The sequence below is a fragment of the Chelonoidis abingdonii genome, chromosome 1 (genome assembly GCF_003597395.2).
Source record: "Chelonoidis abingdonii isolate Lonesome George chromosome 1, CheloAbing_2.0, whole genome shotgun sequence".
NCBI lineage: Eukaryota > Metazoa > Chordata > Testudines > Testudinidae > Chelonoidis > Chelonoidis abingdonii.
The window spans coordinates 53738049-53765962 of record NC_133769.1 but is presented as its reverse complement, the minus strand read 5'-3'; the positions used below and the strand labels follow the sequence as shown (position 1 = coordinate 53765962).

General features: G+C 42.1%; 1 protein-coding gene across 1 annotated transcript in view; it reads right to left on the bottom strand.

Moving 5' to 3' along the window:
• DOCK4 (dedicator of cytokinesis 4) overlaps positions 1–27914 on the bottom strand; it is a 421428-nt gene that overhangs the window by 89009 nt on the left and 304505 nt on the right. The window contains 3 exon segments of the mRNA XM_032782929.2: positions 4675–4769; positions 22696–22794; positions 26497–26631. Coding sequence (XP_032638820.1) covers positions 4675–4769; positions 22696–22794; positions 26497–26631 — 329 coding nt within the window.

Sequence of the window (27914 nt, the reverse complement as noted above, 5' to 3'; positions counted from 1 at the left end):
TGTAAGGTTCCAGCAAGAGCTAATAGCCCACTGGTCATCATAACTATTGTAGAACGTACGTACATATAATATGTAAGGAATTAACTAGCTATACTAAAATTATGTTTTTAAGGTCTTGGACTTAAGGCAGATCACTAGAAGGTAACATGTCTCAGACATGTTTCTTTCAGACAGGAGGTAATGGACACCTATCTCCATGTCCAGGCAGTTGTATATTGTATGCCGCACAATGTATCCTATTTGCACATTTGCCAGAGCCTATATAAAAGATTGCAAAATCTACAAGAGAGAAAATCTATAGGAATAAATAATATTCATATACAGGACAATCTTGTGCTGTAAAGACAAAGGACTGGACTGTTATATCTTGGGGGGCAAAGAAACACACAGCATCCTTCACCTGGGAGGCAAAGTGACAGTGTACACGCCTCATGAAAGGGGGATCACAGCCAACCTGGCTGCAAAGTGGTACAAAGATTTTTGGTGAGCGTTACTTTATATGACATGAGAGTATCCAGTTAACTAAGCCTAGGATCCCAAATGAATGTTATGATTTTATTTCATACGTAACCATTTCATTCCAATACTTCTACTTGGTACTACGCCAGTCTCTTTGCTTTGTTAAGTAAATTTATACTCCATTTCACTCCGAACCTATCAAAATGCTGTGTGTTGAGGGAAGTGGTATCTGAGGTGGAATTAGTAAGCTCGGGTATTTCTTTGGAAACAGCAGATCTGTGAATTCTGCAAATGTCCAACGGACCAGAGGCTGGATGCTCTAGGGAGACACTCAGAGAGCTTGAGCGTGGGAGTGTACCAACTGCTAATTTGTAGTGTGACAATGCGGGCTGTAGCCTACAATGGAGTGGTTAGGTTGCCCATGGCAAGTGGACTTGGGGATCTGACCCATGGCAGGCTTCCTCACGCTAAGGGCAGGTGGTAGTGAGGAACCTCACAACCCTGGATTCCCCTGGGAATCACCACAACCTCTCTCCTATTCTCCAGTTTTGGGTTATCAAGTTCCAAAACAAAGAGTTTCCCTTCTTCAGGGGAGGAACCACAGTTTTTGGAAGAAAAATTAGGCTCTGGAGTGCTTTTGAGCTTTATTTTGGTGGATTGCGTGGGGGGGTGATTTGTTTTTTTGGCCTTTTGGTTTACTTTTGCCTCTGGTGGAGATGGCTGTCATTAATGGAGACCCAGCCTCTTTTCTTGTCTGATGTTCCCTTTTGTGTCTTAGCCACTTGGTACCACTCCCCATCCAATATGTAACTGGTGAATGTGACGTTATTGATATAAACTGGGACCATATAGAACATGGTTTGCAACCAAGGTCCTGTAGTGGCACTGAATCCTATGTCAAGGGGATCATATAAGGTGTCTAAGACCAGGTTACGGGTTACTGGTTATGATTATGCTGTCTGTATGTCAATATCATTTTGTAGTTGAAGTTATAAGTATTGGCTGTATACTGTCTGTATTTCAAATTGGTGCTGCAGTTCTGGGTGACCCCAGGACAAGTGGGTGTTAGCTCTGCTTAACCTGCTAGATTGCCCATTAAGGACCATCAGCTACACAATTGACCCATTGAGAGAAGGCAGATACGCCTTGTGACTCAGCAGGGTGTGCAGAAACTGGCCCATGTGACTGCAGACTCCATTTTGCTGTAACTTTCCACAGTAAGAACAGAGAAGTATCCTTACACCTGGAAAAGCCTATATAAGGCTGATGCCTCATCATCTCCATCTTGTCTTCAGTCCTGCTTCCTACCTCTGGAGGGACTTTGCTACAAACTGAAGCTCTGCACAAAGGACTGAATGACCCATCCCGCGGGGGATGTTCCAGAGACTCTTGATTTAAACCTGCAGGTTACTCCATCACTGCTAACAAGCCTCACTAAGAACTTTTTGCCATTACTGCATGTAATTGATTCCATTTAACTAATTCAAGCTCTCATCTCTATCTTTTTTCCTTTTATGAATAAACCTTTAGATTTTAGATTCTGAAGGATTTGACAACAGCGTGATTTGTGGGTAGATCTGATGTGTATCATTGACCTGGGTCTGAGGCTTGGTCCTTGGGATTGAGAAACCCTTTTTCTTTTACTGGGGTGTTGGTTTTCAATAACCGTTCATCCCCAGGACGAATGGCACTGGTGGTTGATATCTGGAGACTGGAGGTGTCTAAGGAAATTGCTTGTGTGACTTGTGGTTAGCCAGTGGGGTGAAACGAAGTTCATTTTTGTCTGGCTGGTTTGGTTTGCCTTAGAGGTGGAAAAACCCCAGCCTTGGGCTGTGACTGCCCTGTTTGAGCAATTGGTCCTGAATTGGCACTCTCAATTGGGTCCCGCCAGAACCGCATCGTCACGGTGAAGTACAAGGGAATATCCCTTAGAGAACCCAGATTTTCCTTCTGGAAAGAAGGGAGTCAGAAAAGATGACAAATTTCTCAACAATTATGCTCTTAAGAACCTGGGCTAGCATCTTGTAGTTCTTCCCATTAGAGGTGAATTGGAATAATGAGTTCAAGAAGAGTCCTAGGTCAGTGAGAACAGCTGGGTTTGCTGAGCCACAGGAACTAAAGACTACTGCCCCACAACTCCAGAAGCATCTCTGTAGTGATCTCATCTGCTGTGTGTTAAAGCCTCAGAATGTCACCCAACCCCTCAGTCCCTTCCCCTGACTCAGGAAGGTGCTCTGGTTGTGGGTCAGCAATTGTGGCTCAGCTACTCTTCTGTGGCTCCTTGCAGGAAGAGAAGTTCTTAGCTTTGGGCTTTTCCTGGGGCCCTGCTCCACATGACTAGTAAATGGAGAGGAGTTCAGCAGGTGGTTCCAATTAGGTTAAAAAGCCCCAGATGCGTTGGTTTCCTAAGGCAGAGCATAGAGTGGGGGCTCAATGCTGCCCTCAAAAGCAGGTATAAAAGATAGGATTGCACTGGATAGGTTTGGAATGATGAATTTCCACTTTGATTATCCTGTCAGAGCCACAACGATGTAAAGGGCCTGGCCAACATCCGCCACCCCCCAGTTTTGCAGACAAGCCAGAGCTGCCTCTGGTATTTACAGTAAGAGAGGTGCAGGCCAATATTATCACAACGGTGGTGAGGCCAAGATCCAGAAACCCCTTTCTACAGGAATATTTTTCTCTTCACAAATCGCCATATGATATAGCATCAAAGTGAATTTTTATCTCCCTTAATCTCTCTCATGGAATCAATTCCCAGCATAAGCTATTATCATTATTCCAGTATCTATCTTGTTTGGTGATGGAGCTGGGAACCAACATGGTTCCCACCTAGGCAGTCATCAATGGCACAATGTGAATTCAGTAACAGCAATGCTTGATGCTAACTAGGATAATGGTGAGGCCAATAGCCTCCTCACAGAGCTCAAAGACTTCACCTTTAGCTGATCTGATCATCATCAATCTGGGGAATGAATGTCAAGGTCACTCCTAAATCTCAGTCTTTTATATGTCAGCTGTTGCCAAGCCATCTGACAACCCACCTGTTTCTGAAATATGTAACACTTTCTTATACTATGTTCTCATTTTGAAGGTTCTTGTGTTTTTCTCTTTCATGTTTCTAGATTTATTTCCTCAGTATGATTACTCAGCCATATGTTCTCCCTCTCTGCCTCATCTTTTGTAAACTTCACGAAGAAATAAATGATCACATCCATTCCTTGATTATTAGCATTTCTCACTGAAATTTAAACTCAGCAAGATGAGGAGAATAAAATCAGGTGAGAAAAATAAGTGAGGGAAAACGTTTGCCTCCTAAATCACACGAAAGCTTGACAAATGCTCACACACAGACACACAGTCATGGGACATCAAGTATTGCTGAATAGAGCCATAATAGGCAGGGACTGTTATAATGAGTTTGTACAGCATCATTGGAGCCTACAGGCACTGCCACAATACAAATAAGTAACAATAACAGTAATGATAATGGTTTAATTCCTGTCAAGTATCACCCTTGGGATTATAAACAAAATGTATAGCTGTTTAGTGATCTTCGTGAAATTAGTTTGGTGGTTTCAGTCCAGCTGCCAGTGATCAGTATTCACATCGGAAAAACTGAAATGTTGTTGGCAGCCTCTTAGGTGAAGAAATGAATAAGTAAAGAGATGGCTTCATTACAGTCACTGAGGCACATTGGCAGGGCAGTGGATGGAAGCCTGCTCTACGACAGCTGCATCTCTATCTGTTTTGTGAATAGAGAAGATGAATTTGGGCACTTTTCACAAGCCCTATTTTTTTAAAAATGTTCTTGCAACAGTTTCATTGCCTTTTGGGAACAAGCAGATCTGAATCATTACCAACTTATTATTTTAATAAACAGTTATTTAGATGAAGTTCTGTAATAATTTGCCACTTGCAACTTGGAAAAGAGAGATGGTAATTATTAACAACTGCTTTTCTGTAAACATATTGAAGTGGGTTCCAGGTTATAAAGAGATGATTAAAATTAATTCTCAACAGTATAAAGGATACCAGTTAGGTCATGTAACAATTAACTGAAAGGATCAGGAGAATTATAAAAAATATTTTGTGTCCATCGAATATTGTAAATGGAAAGATTTAAAGGAAATTTTGCATATTTATTATACATAGCTCACAAGTATAGTCACTCCTCTCAAATATTCATTATACTGTATTCAAAAAATGTCTTACTTGTTAGCAACCAAACGCATCACAGTCCAGTCTTTTGGAAACATCTCAGGTCGTATGAGTATTCGAAACACAGTAAAAATTTGCAGCAGGAAATCCTAGGGAAGGAAGACAGGAAACCTCACTATCTTTTTGTTTAAAATAAAGGAAAAACGAACTCCAAAAATATTTTCCTAACCACAATAAAAGCAATTACGGAAAAGAGCAGAACCACAAACATTGTGATACTTGTTTCCAGGAGTACTTTTTTTCCACACTTTTTTATTTCCTTCCCAAGGAAACATCAATAAATTGTTTACTCACTTTTCCTAAAAATAGCGAAAATGATTTAACATGTTATATTTGAGTGACAATGACATACAGAAGGGAGAAATCTCAAAGATATTCCAAGTTTCCCATACATACATTTCCACAGAGGTGCTCCCACGAGCACTTTGCAAGCCAAAGCAACATTTCCTGAGTATTACAGAGATCTTAATGCCTCCGTGATCATGTCCATTTTTAATCACTCATAAAATGTGTAAGCGTATCTCCACTGTATGCAGCAGGAGGTCAGAAACAGAGGGGACACACTTAGGGCTTGGCTATATTAGAAATTTCAAAGTGCTGCCCCGGCAGCGCTTTGAAGTGTGAGTGTAGTCAGAACCGCAGCGCTGGGAGAGAGCTCTCCCAGCGCTGCTTGTAAACCACATCCCTTAAGGGTGTAGCGTGCAGCGCTAGGAGCCATGCTCCCAGCGCTGCAGCCCTGATTACACTCACACTTTACAGCGCTGCATCTTGCAGCGCTCAGGGGGGTGTTTTTTCACACCCCTGAGCGCGAAAGTTGCAGCGCTGTAAAGTGCCAATGTAGCCAAGCCCTTATAGGTCTGGAAATAGGGATGACTAAGCCAGAGACTTTTAACCCCAGCTGTCTTGCTTTAGGCAGGTCAATTATCCTCTCTGCCTCATTCTTTTCATTTGTAAAAATAGCTAATGTTTGTAAACTGCTTTGAGGATACAAAGCACCATTTCTGAGCTGAGTAATCTCAAATAATTTAAATCAGTGAGATGAGTGAAATTAAACAGCCACAGTAGAGAGTCTTTCAAATCTTTATAAATAAAAAATTCCTGGATAAGGCATTACTTCCAATAGCCCATTTTTATTTCGTTTAACATTGTCTGTATTTTTCTAGTAAGCAAAGTGAGCATCACATCATGAAAAATGTGATGCGAAGGGTATTATTAGCTGAACAGAATCAATGCAGCACATGACCTTGAAACAACAGTATTTGATTCTGCCTATCTTAACTGTATTGAATTAGCTCTCTATATAGATTTGATGCAGATACAAGCTGAGGATGTCCAATAGTTCTGAATGCCCAGGAATCCTTCAAACCCAGTATTTACTGAATTGTAGGTGATGGATATTGCCTAATGCTGAGATGGTTCCTGAAAGGGGAGTACAGCACCTAAGGATGACTTTCACGATGCCAGCACCCAACAAGCTGGAAGCAGATTACACTGACCAGAGACTTTTTTCCCCACAGCAGCATGCTGAAAAAATCCCTGTGTTTATGGTATGAAGGGCATTATTTGTCATGGATGCCAGGCTAGCTGCATTGCTGCCCTTTCTTGGGGTCTCTCTGAATGCACCCCTCAAAGAGGTCAGGCCTTGGGCCTTTAGCTCTCTGAATTTATCCACTCTCAGAGCAGGACACTAGTTAGGGTCTCTTGATACTAATCACATCTAATTCAGCAAGTCTAACTGGGGATGGGTCCTGCCAGGGTTTCTTTGGGATTCCGTGATAGCATATGTTTGTAGTGAGAGACAAATGGCTTCTTCAGAACAAAACCCGATTTATTTTGCCCGAAAGACACACAACGCTTAGGGAACTATATTTACAATGACAGAGACCTGCATGCATATTCTCCTCCCTAAGCTTAACCTCGCTGCAGAAAGAGAGAGAGAGAGAGAGAGAGATCAAAGGGGTCTGGCTTATGCCTCGTCTCTGAATTGGGAGAAACAGCCTGCACTGCTTGCAGCCTTTTGCCTCTGTCTGTATCTCAGCCCTTGTCTACACTACAAGTTTAGGTTGAATTTAGCAGCATTAGGTCAATTTAACCCTGCACCCATCCACACGAACGAGCCTGTTTTGTTGACTTAAAGGGCTCTTAAAATCGATTTCTGTACTCCTCCCCGGCAAGGGATTTAGAGCTAAAATCAACCTTGTTGGGTTGAATTTGGGGTAATGAGGACACAATTTGACAGTATTGGCCTCTGGGAGCTATTCCAGAGTGCTCCATTGTGACCGCTCTGGGCAGCGCTCTCAACTCAGATGCACTGGCCAAGTAGACAGGAAAAGCCCTGGGAACTTTTTAATTTCATTTCCTGTTTGGCGAACATGACGAGCTGATCAGCACAGGTGACCATGCAGAGCTCATCAGCACAGGTGACCATGCAGTACCAAAATCGTAAAAGAGCTCCAGCATGGACCAAATGGGAGGTACTGGATCTGACTGCTGTATGGGGAGAAGAATTCATGCAGGCAGAACTCTGTTCCAAAAGACAAAATGCCAATATATAAGGCAAAATTTCCAAGGGCATGATAGACAGAGGCTATAACAGGGGCACAGAACAGTGCCGTGTGAAAATTAAGGAGCTCAGGCAAGACTACCAAAAAACAAAGGAGGCAAATGGTCACTCCAGGTCAGAACCCCATACATGCTGCTTCTATGATGAGCGGCATGCAATTCTATGGGGGACCTCTACCCCTACCCCACCACTGTCCGTGGACACCTGGAAGTGGGGAGCCTCATGCAAAAGGGATGAGGATTTTGTGGATGATGAAGATGAGGAGGAGGTTATTGAGGATAGCGCACAGCAGGCAAGCGGAGAATTCCTTCCCTCTGGCAGCCAGGAACTGTTCATTACCCTGGAGCCAATACCCTCCCAACCCTCCCAAGGCAGGCTCCCGGACCATGAAGCCAGAGAAGGCACCTCTGGTGAGTGTACCTTTGTAAATATAATACAGAGTATAAAAGCAAGCATGTTTAATGATTAATTTGCCCTGAAGACTTGGGATGCATTCACGGCCAGTATAGCTACTGGAAAAGTCTGTTAATGTGTCTCGGAATGGAGTGGAAATCCTCCAGGGATATCTCCATGAAGCTCTCCTGGAGGTACTCTAAAAGCTTTTGCAGAAGGTTTCTGGGGAGTGCAACCTTATTCCATCCTCCATGGTAGGCCACAAGCTAGTAGCAAGTAGTCTGGAATCACTACAGAACAAAGCATTGCAGCGAATGGGCCCTCGCTTTGGTGGATTCAAGCCACATCCGTTCTTTATCTCTTTGTGTTAGCCTCAGGAGAATGATATCATTCATGGTTACCTGGTTGAAAGACGTGAAATTTGTTTAAGGGGACATTCAGAGGTGTCTGTTCCTGCTGGACTGTTTGCCTTTGGCTGAAAAGAAATCATCCTCGCTGTTAGCCATGCGGTAGGGGGAGGCCTGTTTATGCCGAGCTGTTCGCGTTTGGCTGACAGGGATCTTCCCTGATACTAGGCATGCGGTGAGGGGGTGGTGGTGGTGAAGTGATCATCCCAGAGAATTGGGTGGGGTGCTGTACATTCACCCTAAAACCGCAGGCCCTCCTTTTAAATGGCCAACCCAAAGGGCTTTGCTTGGTATGGGAAAGGAGGGTGCTGTTGTTTGAAACCGTTCCCACATGTTATGAATGTTGAAGAAGCCGAAACCCTGTGCCTTACCATGACTGCCTGCAAGCTGAATTCTGTTGCCCAGCTGAGTGTGTGTGATGTTTCACACCAAACTGGCAGGCACTCAATATGAGAGGCAAAATGCAACCTTGTACCAAAAGCACATGTGCTATGTAATGTGAATCACTTGGTTCAGTGAGAAATAGTTTTCCCTTTGTTCTCTAAAATGTATACTACTCTCCTTTACCATCTTCAGAAGCTGCAACTGTTTCAACACTCCCCCTATCATCTCCGTCCCAGAGGCTAGCGCAGATTAGAAGGTGAAAAAAAACACACTCTCAAGGACCTGTTCTCAGAGCTAATGCAGTCCTCCCACACTGAAAGAGCTCAGCAGAATGTGTGGAGGCAAACAATGGCAGAGTCTAGGAAAGCATTAAATGAACGCAATGAGAGGAGGGAGGAGCATGCTGAGAGGAGGCAGGATGCAATGCTGAGGCTAATGGAGGAGCAAACTGACATGCTCAGGCGTCTGGCGGAGCTGCAGGAAAGGCAGCAGGAGTACAGACCGATAACTGCTTGCCCTCCTCCCCAGCTTCCATATCCTCCTCACTCAGATGCCCAAGAACGCACAGGGTGGGGGGGGGGGAGAGGAGGCTATGGGCACCCAGGCACTCCACACCACAGGATTGCCCACGCAGCAGAAGGCTCTCATACAATAAGTTTTGAACTGTAGTGTAGCCTTGTCCTTCCCTTCTCCCCTCATCCACCACCCCACCTGGTGCTTCCCTCCTCACCCACCCCTCCCGAGCTACCTCGTGGGTTTTCCCCCTATTTGTGTTGCATTAATAACGAATGCACGATTTTGAAACAATAATGACTTTATTGCCTCTGAAAGTGGTGATCGAAGTGGGGAGGTTGGTCGGCTTACAGGGAAGTAGAGTCAACCAAGGGGGCAGGTTTTCATCAAGGAAAAACAAACAGAACTGTCACACAGTAGCGTGGCCAGTCATGAAACTGGTTTTTAAAGCCTCTCTGATGCGCAGCACACCTAGCTGTGCTCTTCTAGTCACCCTAGTGTCTGGCTGCTCAAAATTGGCTGCCAGGTGATTTGCCTCAACCTCCCACTCCACCATAAATGTCTCCCCCTTACTCTCACAGATATTGTGGAGGACACAGCAAGCAGCAATAACAATGGGAATATTGGTTTTGCTGAGGTCTAATCTAATCAGTAAACTGCACCAGTGCACTTTTAAACGTCCAAATTCACATTCTACCACCATTCTGCACTTGCTCAGCCTATAGTTGAACTGCTCCTTACTACTGTCCAGAGTGCCTGTGTATGGCTTCATGAACCATGGCATTAAGGGGCAGGCTGAGGCCCCAAGGATAACTACAGACATTTCAACATCCCCAACAGTAATTTTCTGGTCTGGGAAGTAAGTTCCTTCCTGCAGCTGTTCAAACAGATCAAAGTTCCTGAAGATGCGAGCGTCATGCACCTTTCCCGGCCATCCCACGTTGATGTTGGTCAACTGTCCCTTGTGATCCACCAGTGCTTACAGCACCACTGAAAAGTACCCCCTGCGGTTTATGTACTGGCTGCAAAGATAGTCCGATCCCAAGATAGGGATATGAGTTCCATTTATTGTCCCACCACAGTTAGGGAATCCTATTGCAGCAAAGCCATCCACTATGACCTGCACATTTCCCAGTCACTACCCTTGATAGCAGCAGCTCAGTGATTGTGTTGGCTGCTTGGATCACAGAAGCCCCCACAGTAGATTTACCCACTCCAAATTGATTCCCGACTGACTGGTAGCAATCTGGCATTGCAAGCTTCCAGAGGGCTATCGCCATTCACTTCTCAACTGTGAGGGCTGCTCTTGTCTTAGATTCTTGTGCTTCAGGGCAGGGGAAAACAAGTCACTAAGTTCCATGAAAGTGCCCTTACTCATGCAAATATTTCACAGCCACTAGGAATCATCCCAGACCTGCAACATTATGTGGTCCCATCAGTTTATGCTTGTTTCCTGGGCCCAGAATCAGTGTTCCTTGGCAGGAACCTGCCCCATTACCACCACAATGTCCAAAATGCTAGGGCCCATGCTTTGAGAGAAGTCTGTGTCCATGTCCTCATCACTATTGTGATCGAGCTGTCATCGTCTCGTCACCTGCTTTTGCAGGTTCTGCACATGCTGCAGGATAATGCACGAGGTGTTTACAATGCTCACAGCAGCAGCGGTGAGCTGAGTGGGCTCCATGCTTGCCGTGGTATGGCGTCTGCAGGAGAGCAGAGTTGCAGTGGAAGCAGTGGATGACGACAGTGCCTTGAGAATAGATATTTATACAGAGCGACAAGAGCACCTGCGAGGTGGATTCATAGCACCAGGAGAGCAGAGTTGCAGCAGAAGCAGGGGATGATGACGTATGCCACCAGAATAGATATTTATACAGAATGAGAGGACCTGCCAGGTGGATTCCTGGCACCAGGAGAGCAGTGGATGATGACCGTTAGCAATCCTACTGCACTGTCTGCTGACAGCAGCACCTAGGACACAACAGCAGCAGTGTCGGTGAGCTGAGCGGGCTTCATGCTTGCCGTGGCATGGCATCTCACAGAAAAAACGTGTGAAACGATTGTCTGCCATTGCTTTCATGGAGGGAGGAGCGACTGACGACATGTACCCAAAACCACCCGTGACAATGTTTTTGCCCCATCAGGCATTGGGAGCTTAATCCAGAATTCCAATGGGTGGTGGAGACTGTGGGAACTGTGGGATAGCTACCTACAGTACACTGCTCCATAAGTCGATGCTAGCCATGGTAGTGAGGATGCACTCCTACTTAATGTGCTTAGTGGGGACATACGCAATTGACTGTATAAAATTGATATCTAAAAATTGACTTCTATAAAATCAACCTAATTTCGTAATGTAGATGTACCCTCAGTCAGACTGGCAGCCTTCTCACTGATAAATCCTGGCCAGTCTCTCAGATCATCCAAAAAATCCATCCTTTTTCTAGGGGAAAAGGAGCTAGGTCTTTGAGGAGCTAGGTTTCCTGACGCCAGGCTTAGCCTTGGGAAGAATAAAGATGGATTGAGCCACCTAGGTGAATTTTCTCACCAACTGATGGCCCAGCCATTCTTATCTTAATTCCTTTGAAGCTGGGCATGTGAGGTTGATTTATCCCTTTCACTGTTTTACTTTCCCATCAACTTCTGTAACAACCTCTTTACAGCCTTCTTTGATATAGCTCTCTGTATTCAGTTATACAACATGGAAAACAGTCACACGTAATATTCATAAAATATAATATAGATATTTTCCTAGTTTGTCACACCGTTTCTGGTCAAAATTTGTTCAGTGCAGTTTTTCCTCTCTAAATACGATTAAGCTAACAGCAAAAATCCCACCCTAAAAACAAACAAACAAATCAAAAACAAAACAAAAAAGTGACACAAGCCTTGGATTTCAAGGGGTCTTAAAATAACTATACATTTAGATACCTTGATTACTATCTGGGTAAACTACACCAGAACAATTATTTTCTAAATTGTGTAATTTTAAAAGAAAAATAAGAATATTGCAAATCTGTTTCATAAACCCAGTGATAAATTATATTAAAACAAAACATGCATTTGAGGTGCCCGATACAGTAATTAAAGTCGTATGGAAATTTGCAGTTGTGATTTTATACAAATGCAATTATTTTGTAATTTTTATACACACATACACACACACACAAACGTATGTAATTAAGGTTGTAAATTTGCAGCTGTGATTTATATATATGTAAAGCACAATTGCAAATGTCCAAACAACTTTAATTATGGGGCACCTTAAAATATATATATATATATATGAATTATTCTGGCTCTATATAAGTGGGAGAAAGGTGAAGCAAGGGGAGAGGAGTAGGAGGAAAGAAACATTTTCCAAAACTGAGCTTTTTGTAATATTTGCTGATAGGCTATAATGTCTTCAAGAGAGCAAATAATCCATAGATAATTTTTAGTTTATTTTATTTCTTATAAATCATACAGTGTTTGGTTTTTAGTTTTTGTTTAGGTTTTTTTATTTTGGTAACACATTTACCCAAGGATCCATTACAGCTTTGTGAGAAAATGGACATGTACATGTATAAACTTATTAACAGTTCAATTATTGGTGTTTTACTGTCTAGGGCATTAGTTTGCTAGAATCCATCCATATGTCAGCACTACTCCTTCCCAAATACTAAGTGCCAAGCAGTTAAACTCTATAATCACTTTAAAATAAATTCTGTAGCACAATTCTTGTCAGAATTATACCTCCAGGTGGCATAGAATAAAATTGCTCGTTTCTGTTTCATGGTCCCTATATTCCAAAATCCTCATGAGGCATTACTAACAGGTACTACTCGCTGCAAATCAATTTAATAATCTGAAATTCCACATACACTTGCTTTTCCATAAACTATTGTCTCACGCAGCTGTACCAGCCCCAATGAACCATCATAATGATTCAGGAACAGATTTTAACATTTAAAAAGCATTTCAGCTGGCAGTATAACTGCAGTAACGTTTGGTTGGTTGGAGTATAGTTATAATTAATGTCTCATATATCTCAGAATTTAATTGGCAGCATGGGAGTAGTTTCTCCTTTTTCTACGCTCCAGGCAACCAAACACGGTCTCTTAATAATCCTAACTGAAATTTATATAAAACTCTTCCATATTTTACTGCAAGATTCAAGCCACTTCACAAACGTGACATTTTGTGCTATTTCTTCCAGCAGCAATATTCTTTTGTGCCAACAAATGGAATATGTGTACTGTTGTGATTCAATGCAAGGCACAGCCTTTTGAAATAGTGAAGGTTGTTTGTTGATTTCTTCCACAAGTGCCTTTGAGCTTTCGTCCATATAATCGTCTTACATGGAAGAAACCGCCCCAAACTAGTGAAGCACAGAACTCAAAGCCTACAAGCTAAGGGGGGTAAAATTGGCTTTAAACCACTTTTGCACCCTTCCAACCAGGGCCGGTGCAACCATTTAGGCAAACTAGGCAGCCGCCTAGGGCGCCTAGTGGTTGGGGGCGCCTAAAAGCCCCCTCAGGTGAGGAGGTGGAGGTGAGCTGGATGGGGGGCGAGCGGAGAGGGCTGCCCGCAATAATGGGGGGGGGCGCACAGGGGAACAGCTCCCCGCCCCAGCTCACCTCCGCTCTGCCTCCTCTGCCGAGCACACAGCCCAGCTCTAAGTCTCCTCCAATCAGCGCCGCAAGCGTGGGCGGGGAGGAGAATTAGAGCAGCGCCGACGTGCTCAGTGGAGGAGGCAGAGCTGAGGTGAGCTGGGGTGGGCTACTCAGGCAGGGTTAGCTTCCGCAGGAGGGCTCCCCAGGCAGGGTTAGCTGCCGGGGGAGGGGGGAAGTCTCCCCAGGCAGGGTTAGCTGCTGGGGGAGCAGGGGGAGGGGTTAAGCTGGCCCAAGCCAGAGTTAGCTGCCGGGGGGGGGAAGTCTCCCAGGCAGGTTAGCTGCGGGGGGAGTAGGAGGGGAAGTCTCTCCATGCAGGGTTAGCTGTGTGGGAGCGGGGGAAGAGGGGAAGTCTCCCCAGCAGGGGTTAGCTGCTGGGGGGAGGGGTTAGTGTCGCTGGTGGGGGTAGATTGCTGTGGGGGGGCTCTCTCGGCCGAGGTTAGGTTGCAGGTCGATGCTGGTTAGCTGCCTTTGGGGGGGTAGACTGGGGGGTGCAAGGTGGAAGTTTCCCTAGACGCGAATTCTTCACAGGCCCTGCTTCCAACCATCAGTTGCTTGGCTAGCGTTGGCTGTCCCATCGAGTAGGGTACAAGATAGCAACTGTAAAAATTGGCGGGTGGGGGCATATAGGTACCTATTATAGAACGCCACCCAAATCAGGATTGTCCTATAATTGGACATTGGTCATCCTACCTATAGGTCACAATACTACACCTGCATCCGTATCTCTGACATTGCCAGTCCTTCTCTAGTCAAGCCCTCTGTACTTGGGCTTGGATGGTGTCTTGGAAGGAGCAGTCAGAACTGTCTTCACCAGTTGCCTGTCCTGGGAGAACCTCACCAGATTGCAATCGGGACTTTTAGATCCGCTTTTTTACACTCTACCCTCTTATCTATTGTTGAGGGGCCGAGCACAGGATGGATCTCACCCCATAGTCTCGCCAAATTCTTATCCTGTCTCTTCAAATCTCTCCTGCAGACCACTCTGTCCCTTTGTCTATGGTAAACTATAAATCGATAAAAAGCAACAAGAGTTCCTGAGCACCTTATAGACTCACAGATGTATTGGAGCATAACTTTCATGGGTGCAATACAGTTGTCTGACGAAGTGGATATCACCACGAAGCTTATGCTCATACATCTGTTAGTCTATTAAGGTGCCACAGGGCTCTTTGTTGCTTTTTACAGATCCAGACTAACACGGCTACCCTCTGATCGATGAATTGACAAAGTTAGGTAGATGGCCAGCAGGGACTTCTGATCTGTGCAAATAGCTGGCTTTGTAGTGTAACCCTTCTGCCATCTGAGGTGCAGCAACAAGGGCCGGTTCAGTATCAGGGGTTCCGTTTCAATAACACAAGCATAACCGGCTCGAAGCCCCACCCAGTGACCTGGGACACTTACATACACCCTCCTGGGCGCCTCTAGGAGGCAATACTCCCCACTCACAACACGGAGTTGAGTGTAGTAAATTTTTTAATAAAGGAAGGAAACAATACGGCATTCCATTGAAGAAACACACAAACAGAGTTATAACACCAAACCATAACCACCCCAAGTACATTTGCATGTCCTTTTCCCTTAGGGTCTTAAGTCCAATCATCCAAAGTCCAACAACCCAAAGTCTCTGGTCAATGCCACCCCAGATTCAATGAGTCTATCTGTAGAGTCCCTCCCCCACCTGGGTGAAAGGGGCACCTTACGTGGTCCAGGGCCAACTGCCCCAGCTCTCCGTGGGTTCTGCTTCTGCCTTCTCACGAACTGCTCCGTCTTACCAGCCGCTCCACTCGCTCCTCCGGCCGTCCTCATGAACTGCCCGCTTCACCAGCTGCCTTGTAAGCTGCTCCAGTTGTCCCTGCAAACTGCTCGGCTCCGCTCGCTCTGTGGTGCTCCACCTGTTCCACAGCTACTCCGCTCTGTCAGCCGCTCCGCTCCACCAGCTGTCCCTGGTCCGCTCAGCCATCCCCACAAACTGCTCCACTCGCCAGCTGCTCTGTTCCACAGTATTAGCTTCAGGCTCCTCCACTAGTTAGCACAGCACTCAGTGCTCCCAGTTCAGTAATTCAGCTCTTTTGTGATTTCAGATCTTAGTATTCAGCACATAGTGGGGAGCCCCAGTGCTAGTGCACCATTAGCCCAAGTGGAGTTCAGTTCAGTAACCTGTATCTAGAGTCTCTTAGGAATAAAAAAAATCAACTCTGACATTCCACAGTGGAGAGAGGCGAGGGTGCAAACTGGTGCTTCTGGCTCCACAAGGAGCCTGCACCACCAGGCACAATACCTGTCCCAGCTTTCTCCATTCACTGGGATTGGAACCCATGTCCCTTGTCTAGCAAGTACCACCCACTGAGGTTGAGTCATTTCTGTCACAAAGCAGTCCCACAGCTCGGCAGTCTGGGATGGGGTAGGCGTGCCTATGCAAATATTTGAGATTCCACATTCCGGACATTCTTTCCACACTTCCTATAATTCACCACCCAGATGTCAGGGTACAGCTCATCCTGACTCTGCTTACATCATTGCTCATCTTGCTGTTTCCTATTCCTCCTTCTCCTTCTCTTTCCCACTCGTTTTTAGTTTTTGTAATTCCCACTGTTCCATTTCATGTTAAATTAGATTTGAGCTATTTGGGGCAGGGACTGTCCTTCCACAATAGTGCTCTGAACTTGATTGCTGCCCCTATGCATTATTATAAAATATATACATTAAAAGTTATATAAAATTAGTTTGTACTTACTGGTGTCCCTCCTCCCTGACCCCCAAAAAGAGAAAGAAAGCAGTAGCTCTGCTACTATAAAATTATACTGAAAGGTAAACAAAAAGACATACATAATCTTAATTATATATACTTGAAAGTGACGCTGCCAAATGAAATTGCATCAGTTTCAAAAACTGAGTAAAATGGAGTTTCAGGTGCTATATTTCTGTCCCTGAATTCTTGTCATTTTCTTGTCATTTTACAGCCTCATTTCCATTCAAAATATATTTTTTTCTTTTCCCTACTGCAAGGTGAAAGAACCACATAAACAACTTGGAGCACTGACTAAAATGAAACAGTAACTATAGTCAAAGCACTGTGAAGTATACAAACTAAACCAAAGAAAGGTGGGAAATATTTTTCTATATACACATCTCTTTCATTTACAACAATCTGAGGTATTACTTGTAGCTGTATTAGATAAAAATGATTAAATACAAATATTACTTTTAAATTGATGGTTTCCTTTAAATTATCTTCAGTGTTATGTAGTAATTAATGAACTGTGCAGAGTCTTTAGTAGCGTTAGGTGAATACTGTAAACAAAATTACCATTAAAAATGAAATTCCAAATTCCACTTTGATAGTACCTGTAACACTTTTAGTTCCCTTTTCACAAGTGTCCACATATGTGAATTTTTGTTTGCACAAGCATTTTTGAAAAGAGAAAATGTCAAATGTTGTGCAAACATGTTCATGCAAATAATCATACTGCAAGTGTTCATATGGTCACCTTGGAAATCAGCAGTTTAGGTGACCAATCATTCAGCACAAATAGCAAATTACAAAGACAGAATACTCAACGCAATATTCACAGTGAGAGCAATATAAAAAGTCTGGAATATGTTTACATAAGCCATTTATAAACTCCCAATCCCTCTAGGTTTTCAAATTACCTTAGAAGAGCACTCTGCTCAAATACCTGGCCAAGGTGCCGATGAACTGGTACCATAATGCAATCATCTGATGTTTACTATCATTGATGTCTTGGCCAAGCCACCCACTCCCCACAAAATACATCAGAGTATCTGTATAAGTCTCCAGCTGTTATGACAGAACTGCACTTGACGTAACCCGCATCCATCTTGTGCACTTACCCACCATAAACTGGAAGTGAGGACATCACGTAGCAAGAAAGAATTTGGCTTTGCTTAGGCAGACAAAGACATCTGCACAGCTGCAGTGTTATTAAGAAGGATAGCTGACCTTGTTCTGGGTGCCTGTTTGCAAATTTCTTGCAAGCTGTTTTGCTGATAAGTAAAAATGATGAGTTCTTTGCTGCTGTTAGGGAAATTATTAGCTTATTACAAGTTATTTTGAGTTATGGGCTTTGTCTGGAGAAACCTACAAAGAGTTTTGTTAGTGTGTGCACTTTGGAGAAGCCTCAGAGAAACTTAGATTTCTATGAGCCAGATGACACTGACATTTATCTCCCTAGCTGCGAGGAGGAAGGCTGGCCACTGGAAACTTGCTGCCACTCAACACCACCTCTGATTTTGGGTAACTATATTCTGAGGTGCTCTAGACTATTGCTATTTTAGATGTGTGCTTTGTACTCAATAAAAACAAGGATTTGGGGGTGGAAGTACTCTTGCGTGCACCAATCATATTTATCAGATAGATGTGCTGTGTTCCTCCCTGATTTATTTCTGGACACCGCCTGGAAAATAGAGAATAGTTCATCAATCATCATCACTCCCATAACCACATTGGTCACTGGGGCGCCATCACTGATGAGCAATCAACCGATTATCTCCATCCCGATGATTGTATGTTAGTGCATGAATCTCTGCAAAGTCCATTCCTGTCCACTCTTTTATATTGTCAATCCATCTCTTCTTCTCTTCCCCTGTACTATCTTGGAGGATGATCTTAGATAGGCCAGATGATCTTGTTACATGGCTGTACCACTTCAGTTTGCACTTCTTCATGGTCATCAGGAGGTCTTCATATGATCCAGCGCATTGGGTGATGATGTGGACCTCTTCATTAGTGATGTGGTCGAAGTTGGAGATGTTCAGGATTTTACAAAAGATCTGATCTCTACTACCTATACACCTCTACCCCAATATAACACTGTTCTCAGGAGCCAAAAAATCTTACCGTGTTACAGGTGAAACCGCGTTATATTGAACTTGCTTTGATCCACGGGAGCATGTGGCCCCGACTCCCCGGAGCACTGTTTTACTGCGCTATATCCAAATTTGTGTTATATCGGGTCACATTATATTGGTATAGAGGTGTATTTTCTGTTCAAGTTCTGCTTTAAGGGTCCATATCTCACATGCATACAGAAAAATGGAGATGACCAATGTGTGTGGCAGTTTTAGTTTGGATTCCAGGGAGATGTTCTTATTCCTCCAAATTAGTTTTAGCTTTGCCGCTGCTGCTTGTGAAGTTTTCGCCCGAATTTCTGCCTTGTATCCTTAATCAGTTATGACTGCCCACAAATATTTGAACTGTTTCACTGTCTCCAGCTCTTGTCCACTGATACAGACATGTGAGCTGAACCCATCACATTTGTTTTCATCAGCTTGGTTTTCTCTGCACTCATTTCCATGTCATATTTTGCGGGGGTTTCATCCGATCATTTCATAAGGTTGGCAAGTTCATCTTCGCTGCCTGCCAGACCATCAATGTCATCAGCAAACCGAAGACTTGAGATTGTTCGCTCGTCAATGATGACTGTGCATATGTGATCTTCTAGGGCATCAGTCATTATGTGCTCCAAGTAGATGCTGAACAGTATGGGCAAAAGAAGGCAGCCTTACTGGACTCCAACAGTGGTACAAAATCACTCTCCTATTGTGCCACTGACAAGAACTGCACTGCTGGCCTTCGCATACAGTTGTTGAATGGTAAGAATTAGCTTACGACCAAAATTGTACTTCTTCATGGTTGCCCAGAGAGCTTCATGCCATACTCTGTCAAACGCCTTCTTGAAGTCAACAAAGATGTGGTAAATGTCCTGCTGGTGTTGTAAGTACTTCTCATGTAGAACACAAAGGTTGAAAATCTGTTCTGTGGTACTACTTCTAGCACAAAAGCCAGTCTTGTTCTTCAGCAATGATATTGTTTTCTCGTGGCTTCAATGTGTTCAATATGACTTTCAACATCACTTTGCTGGGATGGCAAATTAAGCTTATGGTCTGGTAATTTTGACACAATTGCAGGTTGCCTCTCTTTGGCTGAGTGATGACTAGTGAGTAGAAAATAGTTACCATAGCTTTGAGTTCAGATAACCCTGGCTAACACAGAAACATCGGAAAGAAATGTAACCAGGTGACAGGTGCTTTTACTTTTAAAACTTGATTTCATGTTGATGGTGTCTTTTTTAAAAAAACACTACAAACAGTATATCATGAAAATTCAATGCTCAAAATAAAACAAACATAAGAATACAGAGGTAAGTGGCAGGATGTAGTTTAGATGGGTGTTGGACTAAAGCATACCTAAGTCAAACAAAATGATTAACATATCAAATGAGAGAGAGAAAGAGAGAAGATTAACACAAAACACTGATTCTTATCTTTGCTTTTTCCTTTGAGTTATAAACTTCTTGTGTTGCATCTGCCATATTCAAGTGAAATTATAAAAAAACTTGTGGGGTTATTTCAAACTGAGAAGTGCAGGTATGCCGCTCATGTGTACTGAACATATTCTCAGTGAAATCAGTATCAAAGCTCACATTGATTTTGATGGGAGTAGGATTCATCTCTTGGGGAATAAAAGATGCTGGAGATTAGGCAAACACTGAAAGTGTGCAGGGATGCCACATACTCTGCCCATAAATTCTGTCTTCAGTTGATGGTATTCTTTTGACGACTTGATGCAAAAGGTCGCAAAATGTATCCTTTTCCTTAGGGCTTGATTTGAGTATTGGTGCATAAGCATTAATGATGTTCACAGAGCAAAGGGTCATTTGAAGTTTAAGTGAGATGATAATGCTCTGACTTCCCAATGGGTGTTTTTAGGAGCTTTAACCACTTGTTTCTCACAGCAAAATTGACACCGTACAGACTATTTTCTTCGCTGCTTTTACCTTGCCAAAAGAAGGTATAATTGGCCTCTTGGACAGAACTAGCACCTGCAAGTCTTGTTTCCTGGAGTGCTGTAATGTCAACGTTGAGTTTGTATAGCTCACAGTATATCAAAGCTGACATCCACATGTTGCTGGTGTATTGTAGGTTGTCATTGTCTGTCAATCCCAGACACATGGTCCTGACATTCCAGCTTTCACGCTAGAAAGTTCTTGGTTTTTTATTTTTGCCAGGTGCAAGATTTCTGTCTCCCTTTCAACTTTTGGTCTAGCCGCACGCACTCTATGAGGCAGACAGACAGACGGTGGTGGGTCACCACCTAACTCTCTGGGAGCTGCCCAGCTTTGTGGTGGGTGGGGCTGACCAATGGAATGTAGTGATTCTTCCCACCGTTGAAGGTGACCTGTGATGCTCTCCTTTATGCCAAACAAGTGAGAGCTTATAACCCATAACTGCCACCTTCCATGTTGTAACCAGGGAAGGATGGAGTATCCTCTCCATGTGATGTGGCTGCAATAGCTTGGGTGGTTGATACGGAGGTGCTGCTTCGCCCATGCATCAGCATCCCCTTCTCGACTTCACTGGTTTGGACTAAAGGACGGACTGGAGCTGATACATTTGGAACCAGCTATGCTGCAGGAGTTGCCAGTGCAGACGAGATCTTCCCTCTGCCCTCCTTTCGGGTTTCCACTCCTAGATTGGTTATCAGCCACAGTTGAGGGGCCAAATCTATCCTGTATGGATGTCATTGGCAAAAAACATGAGTGAATTTGCTCATATGCCTTTTGTACGTTGTCTTTGTGGACCTAGCATTCAACACAGTCAGCAGAGCAGGTCTATTTGCAATACCAGAAAAGATAGGATGCCAATCAACCCTGTTAAGCCTGATACATTCATTCCACAACAACATGAGAGCAACTTTTCTGTTTGACGGGTCCACTTTGAGATGAAAATTGGAGTGAAGCAAGGATATATTCTTGCCCCTACACTCTTTGTAATCTTCTTCTCAGTACTCTTGAACTGTGTGATTAAGGACACGAAAGATGGAATGTATCTCCACACAAGACTGGATGGGAAACTCTTCAACCTGTCATGACGTAAGTCCAAGACCAAAGTTAAAAAGGTGCTAATCAGGTAACTTCTATTCACTCATGATGGTGCCCTCATAGCCCATGATGAAGATCTACTACAAGAAATTCAAGGACTGCCTTTCAGGTGCTTGTCTGGCATTTGCTCTCACGATCAGCATTAAGAAAAAAGTTGTATTAGGACAGGAGATTCCACAAGATCCTTCAATCACCTTAAATGCAAACCAGCTAGAAGTAGTCCAAAAGTTCAGCTATTTAGTTCTACAGTGACCACCATCCATCTCACTGGATGAAGAACTAACTGTTTGTATTGGAAAGGCTGCTACAACCTTTAGCAGACAACTAAACGAGCATGGAACAACTCAAAGCTTACCATCAAGACCAAAATGGTAGTGTACCAAGCTTGTATTCTCTCAGCACTCACATGTATGGTGGGGAAACATGGACAACTTATGTTCATCAGGAGAAAAGATTAAACAGTTTCCCCCTATGTTGTTTATGCCACATACTCAACACCAAGTGGCAAGATAAAGTAACCAATGTAGAGGTTCTTGAAAGGGCAAATTTACCAAGTGTGACATAAGGAACATGCTAATTTCTCTGTCCATATAAGTGAAGCCAGCCATAGTACTGGAAGATGTTAGGATAATAATAAGATGTTGTGGAGGGAAATGGCACTTTAAAGCTTTTAGTGGACAGTGTCAGGGATCCACAGAGTTTCATGACCTGCGGGTAAAGATATGTTCTTTCTGAATCTGGTACTAGTGTGAATGTGTTTTCTTTAAGCTGCCAGCCTACCACTGCATTGTGTCATATCAATTAAACTGTGGCTGATAGGAAAAATCCAAGAGAATTTTGTCTCCCTGGATGTAAGTTTTTCATATTTGTTACTTGGATTGTGATTAGTTTATTCTCTGTGATGGGATTAGAGAATAAGGAAAAGGCTATAACACAATTCTATAGTTTTCCTTTCTCTATTCTTTCCAGCTTTAAGTACAGAAAAAACAAAATCCAACCCACATCCACAAGAATTCCCCTGAGTAAACATGAATGAAAAAAGCTTATGTAGCTATTAGTTGTCATCAGTGTGTCTGAGAAACAGATTATATTTAAACATCAAAACACCCCTTAACTGAGACAGGGGAGTTCCTGAACAGAGGCAGAAAAAGAAGAGGAGAGAATATTTAAAGGCATAAAACTGAAGCTCTGTTACTTACTCTCAGCTCATCCTTTGTGTTGAATCTATCAAGAAGTTGCTGGTAATGTCCGTCTGTCATTTGTCGTAATAGTGACAAGAGACAGGAAACAAATTCCCCCTAATGCAAACCAAGAGAGGAAATGTTATACTTCAAGCCCAAAATATAGAAAACATCAAAACAATCATATTATGAAACTCTTAAAAATAAATTACTAATCTAAAGAAAATGAGCACTATGAAGTGTGAAAATTTTTTCAAAGACATTCCTGGATATTTTGTGTAGTATTTTCTTATTAATAAACATAGGGCTATAATCCTTTAAAATGTCATACATTTTACCTATGGATTTTCTTCCCATTTACATTCTTTTGTTTTCCAAATGCAATTTCCTCTATATGAATCAGTTCAAAAGAAACTAAAACAATACAAGCGTGACATGAAAAAGTAATCAGTATAAGCTGATATTATGTTTACATAATCATGAATTGTTTCCCTTGCATCCATATTTATGCAGATAGTTTACACTGCAAAAATTCCAGCTCTTCCTGTCAATTTGCTGTTGAAAGAAAATATAAATAAAAATATATTCCAACAATTCTGGGAAGAACGCTTGTTTACCTGCGGGGAGGAAAATGAGGAGGGAGATCATAGGAAGGAGAAAAGGACAGACAAAAACATTTTAGAGTATTTTTACACACTGCTTCGGTAGTTTGCCATCCTATATTTTGGGTAGATTTTCCTCTCTCATTTAAAAATTGAATTTTTGAAATACTAATGCTATATCTTCACTGCAAAAAGTGTGTTTTTACAATGAAATCACTAACTAACATTGAGAGTGCGAAGGCACTATAGTTTGTGCCTAGATGTTGCTAGTTGAGATAAATCCTACTGGGGGTGGAGTGAGAAGGGTATTTGTTTTATCTTGACTAGTGACACCAAGATAAAAAATACCTGTGCCTTGACTCTACTAGGATTTTACAGAGAGATGGCTCTCTCAAGATAAACATTTTTTTTTTTGCAGTGAAGATGTAACTTTAGATTATTATACTAATAATAATAGCCTGGGATAATATATTTCTCAACTCCAGGCATAATCACCCAGGCTACCACTAGTACCTTGTAAACCGGAAGCAACTTTAAATGATCATAATATATCAAGAAATTTATTCCTGACCCTTGCTGATGATCTTGCCTGGTCATGAAGCTTTTATAATATTTAAAAATATTTTATATTTCATTATATCTGCAGAGATTCAAGCTGAATTAATGTGTCTCTGAATACAGTGTAGAAAAGAAAAAAATGGTGGTTCGATTAGATTAGCTGTTTAAAAAAACAGCTATAAGTTTCTGAGACTGCTGTTCTCCTTCAGTGACAAGTCAAGACCCCTGTGCGTCATCAGGCTACTCAGCTTAAATAAACAGTGGAGTAAGTAAAAACGGTCTAATCTTACCTTAATCACAGCTAGATCAAGGCATTTGAACATGAACCTCAAACTCGTATTCTTTAAATAAAATGAATATGCATGTGTCTTTCTTTTTGTTTCTATATTTAGACCCTTCTAACCACTTACACTGCATATCTTCTGTGACCCCATGTTAACTTTATATTACAGATAACACACTGAAGTTAAAATAATATAGTACAACATCTATATTACATTATATAGTACTACATTGTTACTATATGGTACACAACTTGATTTTCAAATGACAGAGAAACTGTAGCCAAGATTTTTTAAATGGGTTCCTAAAGCTGAGTGCCTAGTTCAGATTTAGATACCTAAAAAAGTGGCCTAATTTTCAAAAGTGATGACCGCTCAGTAGCTCCCACTGAAATTAACTTTGGAACCTATTTTGTAAAATCTTGGCCTAGCTTCCTGCCAATGCCATATTCACAGAGCCAGGGAGTCTAAGCAACATCATTAATTTCTTTGTTTGTAAGATTGAAAGCATAGTCTGCATGTCTCATCCTCTCATATTATAAAACATAGGGGTAGAGTCTACCACCCTAAGGGCATGTCCACACTTATCTCCGGAGCGATCAATCCAGCGGGGGTCGATTTATCGCGTCTAGTGAAGATGCGATAAATCGACCGCCGAGAGTTCTCCTGTTGACTCAGGTACTCTGCCGGAGCGAGAAGCATAAGTGGAGTCGACGAGGTACAGTCAGCTTTTGACCTACCACAGTGAAGACACACCAGTAAGTAGATCCAAGTATGTCGACTTCAGCTACATTATTCCAGTGTAGACCAGGCCTTAGTCACTTACTTCCACAAGTAGCTTCAAGTTATTTTCCATTTTCTCCCATAAAGAACAAAATTATTTAACACATATAGCATTGACTGTGTTGCAGTAGCTCTCCGCTCTAGCTCATTATGCTTGACACGGACTGTAATTCTAAGATTTCACATTCCTTTCATTTAAATTTAGAAGTATTTTGTAAATGGGAAAGCATCATTGTAATTGGTTTCCTTTCAGCAATCTAATTGTGTGCAGAAACATTTCTTATAAGGCAACCTAAATGGCTAACTGATTGACATCACTGCATTACTCCAGTTCTTGCTGGTGTAACTGAGATCACTGGACCTGGAAAATATAAAGTTTTCTTTCAGGCACACAGCTTCATCCATCACACAGAATGCACTAAATAATCCACAGCACAATACAGGGCAAGATTGAGATCGAATATACTTTTATGCAGAAACACAATGCAGTCTGGGCCTATGGCAACACACTGAGACATAGTCTTGAGACTACTTGCAGACTGAGGCAGTACCCAATGAGAGGAAGTGTGACAGAATTTAACCCATTGTGCTGCCATAAAACCTATATCCCACCTCACAAAGAGCATTTAACAATAAAGGATTGACTCATGGCAACATGCTGGGCCAGATTCCACCATTTGTACTCATGTTGGGTGGTGCCTTACTCCACAAACAGTTCCAAGAATCTGGCTCAGTGTGCTGCCATAAGCCTATACTGCATGATGTTCTCACATTAATGTATATAATCGCCTTATGCTGTGCTGTGAGTCACTTCCTCATTAAGTGTTCTGTGAGGCACATGTAGTAATGATGACAAGCGTTAGTGATGCGTATAGAACTAATGAAAACTTTACATCTTGCAAGGACCGTCAGAGTCTAATTTTTGATAGAGTGATAAATTAGCCCTTTATGCTACTTTATAAAAAAAAATGTATCCACAAACAATTGGATATTTTAATGGAAACCAATTACAATGGAATTTTGCCACACTTCCAATCCAGTTCTACCACCTTTATTTAGTTAAAGCAGAACTTCCCTATGCAAGAAGTTTGAACTTCAGAGAAGATTTTTGTAGTTTAAAATTAAAGAAATGTGAAATCTTACAAGTACAATCCCCAATATTTAGATTTTTGGGAGGTAAAAATGGGAATGTTTTGCCACACTATTTCATCTTCATGAGTGCTGTGTACTAGTACTTCCAGGAAGCTGTTAACTCTCAACAAAAGCAGCATAATAAAATTGCCACTGACCTAACAAAATGTCAAATGGAAGAATTTCACCCCCTTAATTTTTTGGCTACTACAATGAATAATATATACATATACATATACATATACATATATATATATAACCGTCCAGCACTAATGATTCCATTGAAAGTCAGAAAAGCAAGTAAAATCTACTTCACTTCCCTCATTCCTTTTGGCCCCACAATGCAATCTTTTCAAACCAGCAGGTAACCTGATTAACAATGAGCATTAAACATAGTGGGATGAGTTAAGAGCCCAGTGACAGTCTTAAATTGGTATGGGTCTGTTTTATAATCAAAACCTTACAGTCACATCTTGAAACTGCAGGTGCATCGCAGACCCTGATGGCTGAGGTCTGCTTGTGATCTCTAATATGGTTCTCAGCAGTATATCTAGCAGGCTGTTCACAATCACATCTATTTCTTCCAAGATGGATTTTTCCTAGGATAAAGAAAATTATTTTTTCAGATTGCTATTATTGAAAAAGGAACAGACTCATGCAGAATTTTCCCTAGGACAGTGTTAACACCTGGATTAGTTTAGCTGAGGTGAGAATTAGTTTTCATCATGGCTGCTGAACTTTATAAACCTCAGTAATATTTTCTACCCAAGATAAGAGTCATTCCATTTACTTGAATCCTCTGTTCTCAAATGAATTACGTTACTGATATATAGAAGACAGTTATAAAAACATGAGTCTGAGTACTCATCATACAAGATAATCCTTTTTCCAAGGTACAGTATAAAGGAAAGTAGTATGATTTATGAAGCCTATTTGGCTAAGATTTTTAAAGTCAACACTCATACATTTTAGCCATAGAAACTGACAGAGGAGATTTAAAGTCTAAAGCATAGAGAATTCTGTTTTGAATTCTGTGATCAGCAAAGAAACTACCACCAAAAACCAACAGATGGGTACTAAGTATAGCAATTTTTTAAGGCCAAATACCCGGTAACGATCAGCTACTTTGCAGCACTCCAATGACAGAAAGCAAACATATATCTGGCCAGTTACACAAGTTTATAGCTGATTTGCATCATCAGAATAATGCAAAGGAGCCACAGTATAGACCATTGACCATAGCCATAAATGTTAACGAACAAGGACGAACAAAGTTAGTGCAGTGTTAAAGTTGCACAGTTATTACAAAAACCAGGAAACATATTTTAAATTTTGCTATCTTACACATATGTAGCAATCTCCCCATTTTAGCTTTCAAATTAAATTGTACCTATTTATTTATTTTTATTTTATATAATCATTGATTACATTTTCACCCATTTGCCAAATGGTAGCAGATTTTGGGTCTTGCAGGTCAATTTTCTATTGGAGAAGAAATCAGCAACACAGAATCTGGGTATTTTCTTAAGACTAACTTCTTTTAGTTACACTTTATACATCAGTCCTTGAACAGAGGTGATCACATATGACACATAAGCAATCCTATCTTCCAGTAATCTCTGCCCAAACAATCTGGTCCAAGAATTCCACCTCTCATTCGAGAGGTCAAGGAAGCGAATAAACTCTCCTGCTGTAAGGCAACAGCTCTCCCAAGAGAACCTGCATTACAAAATAAACCCTGCATTTCTTCAAAGACTGTATGCTGCTCGCATACTAAGAATAAGAACTTGTAGGACCATGTGGAAACAGCACCATCTGGTGATTCCTGTCAAAACAATATATTAATGTTTATGGCCCCAGTCCTTGAAGGTAATTCATGAGT